At 35.6% G+C, this 6,475-nt stretch overlaps 1 protein-coding gene across 1 annotated transcript; it reads left to right on the plus strand.

Moving 5' to 3' along the window:
* Positions 1 to 1,375: 1,375 nt before the first annotated feature.
* Positions 1,376 to 5,242, plus strand: LOC128246180 (uncharacterized). The gene is made up of 7 exons (XM_052964369.1): positions 1,376 to 1,393; positions 2,127 to 3,131; positions 3,458 to 3,549; positions 3,605 to 3,867; positions 4,278 to 4,367; positions 4,593 to 4,797; positions 4,990 to 5,242. The coding sequence occupies exons 1-7, from the start codon at positions 1,376 to 1,378 to the stop codon at positions 5,240 to 5,242; spliced, it is 1,926 nt and encodes a 641-aa protein (XP_052820329.1).
* The last annotated feature ends 1,233 nt before the right edge of the window (positions 5,243 to 6,475 follow it).

Genomic DNA, 6,475 nt, shown 5'->3' on the forward strand with positions numbered 1-6,475 from the left:
AAAGCAAAATCTCGTCTCTCAATTATTTTGTCAGATGCTAGTTTGGCATTGATAAATTTTATACCGCTGCTATTTTTTACGTTATACATAGGGAAATTACGATGGCGACATGAAAAAGAAAGCGAAACGCGAGTTTGTTCCGGAAAAAAATGGAAACTAGAAGTGTCGCATAAAGACTACATATACATTATAAAACATAAAAAAACAAATGTCACATGCGTCATTTGAACAATAATAACACCATGAGCGTTGATATATGATAATCGTACATGAATCATCTTGGGCCAAAGACAGACAAATTTCTCAAAACTGAAATGATTTAATTTTAACTTTAACCATTTTAGTGAAGCATTAGTTTTGACAATCGCACCGAATTCGTCTAATGAATGCAATAGGGCTGATGTTGTGTTATTGTTTAATATAAGTATTGGAAGATTCCAGACTCCGATTTGAGACTGTTTCTAAACATGGCCCCGGACAAAATATCATCTACAGTTTGAATTGTGACAATTGCTGTAAATATTGGCACGGACAATATATCAAAACATAGACCAAGTTTCATCAAATGATGTAAACTTTGAGCCGGACAATATACCAAAATAAAATAATCATTTTGATAATTGCTGTAAACATTGGACCGAATAATAAGTACAAGAAATAGGTTGACATTAAACAACTTTTTAATTAGCGATCGTTTAAGTTTAAATTCCAAATGAAATAAGTGTAACTGGCAGTTAATCCATTTAACAGAATTTAGTTAATTTGCACTTAAACTAATTGAGGTTTTTAATAACCTTTTATGAAGGCTTAAAGGCCACTTAAACCGAATTTTTTAAACATCTACGAACTGTAACAATGTATTCCCTATATATTCTTTGCTTTAAAGAATGCACGGGAATAATCTAAAACAATGAATGATTGTACAGAATCAAAGAATGAAGAACAGAAAATAAAAGTAAGGGAACATAATAATATAAAAATAATCCATAACACTACGTCAGACGAACCGTGGCGATACTCTTTATTATATTTTACAGACAAACCTGCAAGCTCAGTATATTTCAACTGATTTATCTTTTTTCTTTCACCGCTTGTGGTCATTGTGCCTTAAAACGAGACAGACGCAAGTCATTTTAGCAATTCAACCATCCTAAAACTATGACGTATATATATATATATATATATATATATACATATATATATATATATATGGGCCGCGTCGCGACAAAACCTGTCTTAATGACATTGATGACGTTTTATGGAAAACCGGATTTAAATGACGTCACGTATTTTATCCAGGAAGTGAGAAGTTAGATTTGTAAACACTGACGAAAAAATAGATATTTGTACAGGTTATTGACTTAGATGTGTTAAAATGGATGCAGAGTTGGAGGTAAGTTATCTTTTTATGTATTTCATTATTTTGTTCTGTCAAAGGAGGGCGTAAATTAGGTTTTACCATAAATATGCACTTAGGTATAACATGTAAATAAATAACGTTACATGCATACTGTACATCACCTTATATCGGCATCATAACATCCCATAAAACTGGTTAAGTTAACTTATTCCCTGTCTAAACTCAACCCGTCAATATATACGTTTATAATTGGACATCGTAACGTTTTATAAATGAGAATTACTATTATTTTATTCGTATTTTGATGCAATGACATTCAAAATGAAAATCTCTTTGTTTTACTGTATTTGAATTTATATTGTTTAGTATTTTGTACAGTACTGTAATATGCTATTCCAATAGATATGTTCACTAAACGAATAAATATGTTCAAAAAACGAAATATGTTTAAAATGAGATGGAAAAAGTGTCGAGTCATTATATCGATTTTATGACCAAGAGTTGATGTAATATATCACGTTAATTGATTATAAGACTGAAGAGATTGTGGCGCAGTGGAAAGATCATTGTGCAGCACCCGGGAGACTCAAGTTCAATTCCTGATATGAGCTATACTTTTTTTTGCTTTAATCACATTTCCACTAAATTGTGTTGGTATATATTGTTTTATCATTGATAAATTTGGAAAAAAAATGGTTCAAATAATACAAAACTACCCGGTTCATATGACAGATATAATGAGGTTTTTCCTATAATATATTTTCAGGAGTTAGAGAGTGTGTACTCAAATCATTTTGGAAGAACGCCAGTTTCCACACCATTTGCATCACAAGAGTTAGACGAGTCGTGTGAAGTTGATTATGAAGTCGACAACGATGATATTGACACAATTGGCGGGATATTGGAAGGACGTGTGAGGGATTATAATTTGCAGCAAGAAATCGTAGATGAAGATACAGACAGCGATGGCAATGGAGAGGCTGAATTAGATGAAAGCGATATTGAAGTGGCTGAAAATTGTGAGCTTACAGATATAAAGAAAGTGTGTAAAGATGGATGTGGGTGTCAAAGGAAATATTCACAACAGCTTAATGTAGGAAATGTGTATGAACACATACTTAACTTAAGAGAAATGGACACAAATGAAAAAGACATGTATATTATGGCCATCTTACAAGACGGCCGCGCCACGGCAACAACTAAGAAAGGAAAAAAGAGGCAACGGATGCGTTATACATTTAAATTTAATGGGTCCATTGTTTGCAGGAGAACATTTCACCTCTGCTATGACATAGGAAGAAGTGCCTTACAAGGTCTAATGGCGCACATGGCAACAAATGGGATCGTTCCAAGGACCCATGGAAATACTGGAAGACGGCCCAAGCACGCCCTAACGTTTGACGATGTGCAGCGCGTGGTAAAGTTTCTCCTGAACTATGCAGAACGTGAGGGGTTACCAATGCCTGCAGCTACAAGAGGGCGAGACAATATTCCACCAACTTATCTCCCTGCAAGCGAAACGAAACTGAAGACATTCAAGGAATATGAGAAACAGGCTGTAGATTCGGTGGTTCCCATTCGATGTGTGAATCTGACCGCCTTCAAGACAATTTGGTCGACATGTGTACCCCATATCAAAATCGCATCTCCGCGTGACGACGTCTGTGCTACATGCGAAAAAATCAGGAAACGCGTGATGGACGCTGTCGAGGAAGACGACAAAAAAGAAGCGGCGGATGCATACAGCGCTCATATAACGAAGGCACAACAGGTAAAGTACAAAGTTTTTTTGTATGCCAAAGAAGTTATTTTGTATGAATAACTGCCGCATCAATTTCCTGTTCTCGAGAGGCAATAAGAAAGTACCCGTGTAGTGGATCGGACCCATGACCTTTAAGGTGCGAGGTGCACAACTATCCACTAGACTCCCCCACCGTTATAGTTTTATTTATGTACATAAATCATGATGTGCATACTTACTTAAATCACAAATACGAGTCTGCTATTCTCACCTATTATTATACGACAATGTCAATTTCTGGTAAAAGTGAGTTATATTCAAGGTAAATAAAAGAGCCGATTATAACATTTTTTCAGGAACGGGAGTTGTACAATGACTGTATTTGTCGCAGTACGGAGACGCGTCACACCGCTGAATGTGAGCGGTACCACCATTTCACGTTTGACTTTGTATTACGACGATGTACACATGTATAAGTCGAATAAACTGTCTGTTCTGTTCTGTTCCCAAAGTGTTAGCCTGCCGCATTACTACAGACCAATGGGGCCCTTATTCTTCTTGTCCCTTCGGAAGATCAGTATATTTGGATTCCGAATAGATGGCGACCCACACCAGCTGAATTTCATCATCGACGAGAACGAGACCATGGGGAAAGACGGTTCGAAATCACACGGACCAGATGCCGTCATTTCAATGATAGACTGGGCCCTTCAAAACTACGGCGGCCAATCAACGTCTTGCTCCATCCACGCCGATAATTGTCCAGGTAAATTTAAACACAAAACAAATCTTTCACAAAGCATATACAATTTATTACTAGCATACCAATTTATTTTAGTTCAATTGTGACGAAAGCTGATAGCTTATAGAGTAACTCGAGTCAATTTCCTTGCTTGAACTCACCAGTACTGTGTGTCAATATGAGTGGTCACAAGAATGTTTCCCGACTGGTGATTGGACTTTGCACCTCTTTGTCTCGGAAAGCAGACACTCTAACTCTGCGCCGTCCCTCCTATTTTTATTGGTAATTGTCCGTAACATTTACAATGTCGCACCTTTGGAGTTTTGTGCGTGTGTGCGTTTACGTGTGTTTCTGCTTTAATTTGCGCGTAAGTGGGCGATACATTCTGTACAGGAAATTAATTACACACATTCATGTATTTTTTCGCATTACAGGTCAGAATAAGAATAAGTATCTCGTGGGCTACTTCATGTGGAGAGTCATGACCGAACAGCACAGTACCATTGAGTATCTTATGCAAATACCAGCTTCGTCTTTCTAAGTCATTATAGTAAAAAAATATGCATATTTTTATACATAAACATATAACGATTTCCTGAATACGAATATATAGATGTATATTCACATTTGCTCATATTAAGATTTTATTCTCCTGCTGCTTTTACAACATCGTCTTTTTGTTTCTGCAACTTTAACATCGTGCAAAATACACATGCTCTTAATTAATAAATCCGTTTATCAAACTCTTGCAGGACATGCAAAATGCCTCGTGGATAGTGGGTTTGGAAATGTGAAGCGATTGTACAGGAGAACGGACTGTAAAAGCCTGGATCAGCTGGAGGACGTTGTGAATAAATCCTCATATTCTAACACAGCGGTTCGTTATCCAGCATGGTCTTGGAGAAACTGGAAAGGCTTCCTGGGCGATCATTTCAAAGCACTCAATGGAATAAGGTAAGTCACGTTCAATTATAACTCATAAAAGGCCCATATCTTCTACATAATGATTATGGTTTTACGATTGACTAAAAACCCATATATAAATAATAACCGCAAATGTTACAGTATGTAATAAGTAGCCAATCTCCGTTTATTTATTAATGAAAATCGCTTGTTAATCAAGTGTAATGCATGATTAAATTTCAGGAAGTACCAGTACTTTCGATTTTCGTCCACTGAGCCTGGTGTCGTTGTAGTAAGAACGTCGCGAGATGCAGAGGAGGACACGCTGAACGTTCTAAAGGATCCTGCCTTCCGGTTCGAGACCCAAGCCCGACCGGATGTTGTTCAAGCTGCAGGATTTAGCCATCCCCGACAAGAATCATTATATAAATGCGTCCGACCATACGTTCGGCCTCCGTACCAGGACATTTTATGCCCCATACCAAACACTTTATAGCTGTGTAACCTTGTCGCCGGTGATTGTTCTATTGTTAATGTAAATTCACGACATCTTTTGTAGATGCATATATATTTCAGACAATAACTCTAATAAAGTTATATTGAAAGGAAATGAAGTTGTTGATTTGTTTTTAAAAAGCAGGGTTTTTTTTGCATTCTGATGCTATGATTCATGTTATTCTTAATTGTTCTTATGTTGCTAAGCAACGAAATAAAAATTGAAAATAAAACAATTAAAACGGTCTATGTCAGTAATATTCTTATAAATATATTTACTCATGAAGACAGGTGTTCGCTTCATTATCACAAAGTTTTTTACGTCAGTTGTTGGTATTTCACGTCATAACGTCACGCGTTTTCAAAAAATCGACGTTTACCCCTGTGCCACTTAAAGTGGAAAATCTCAAAAAGTTTACAAAATATTAAAAATAAAATTACATATTTTTTATTGTTATAAACACACGTATATAAAAATGTAGAAAACTCAAAATCGATATTTTGGTCATTAAGACAGGTTTTGTCGCGACGCGGCCCATATATATATATATATATATATATATATATATATATATATATATATATATATTCATCGAGCTTACATACGTAATGTGGAATAATAACTTAAACTTGAGACACAATCAATCGATGAATCTGATGAATGTAATTTATGAAGATACTGTTGCAGAAATGCATATCGCTTGAATATTTCCAGCAATTACATCGTTCTGACTTCGCTCACAATGTGCATGTCAGCAATAAATCCAACGCATACGAACATGTCAAACGTGTTACTAAGATAAATGTCCTTTTCGTAAGATTTTTTATTTGCCACGTTGACATTTGCATCATGTTTTAATCACTTAATTCGCTTGTTATGAATAAAAAAAGTCATAAGCATAACGAACTACAACGCTTATGTTTTTGTATAAGCTGTGCAATTACGAAATGGATCTATATAACAATCCATTTCTGTGTAAAGTGTTACAAGTTAAATAGCCTTGATTAAGGAGACTCAGTCTAGATTTGGATTTGCAACTATCCAGTACCAAATTATTTTGCCGTTCTTTTTTACCTTTTGTTCGTACTCTGAAAGCTTTGTGAGGAGAAACTTAACACTCCAGATTGGATTTCTCGTATTAAAAACGTTGAAAAAAATAATGTGGGGTTTCCTTAAATTATAAGAATAGCAAGAACGTAATGATAGCTTAAGTACCTTCAAATAACTGAATAT

Source organism: Mya arenaria, chromosome 9 (genome assembly GCF_026914265.1).
Source record: "Mya arenaria isolate MELC-2E11 chromosome 9, ASM2691426v1".
NCBI lineage: Eukaryota > Metazoa > Mollusca > Bivalvia > Myida > Myidae > Mya > Mya arenaria.

Excerpts from the sequence above, each read along its gene's own strand:
- LOC128246180 (XM_052964369.1), top strand. Across the intron at positions 3,868-4,277 it reads CCACGCCGATAATTGTCCAG|GTCAGAATAAGAATAAGTAT; the intron begins GTAAATTTAAAC and ends TTCGCATTACAG. Across the intron at positions 4,798-4,989 it reads AAAGCACTCAATGGAATAAG|GAAGTACCAGTACTTTCGAT; the intron begins GTAAGTCACGTT and ends ATTAAATTTCAG.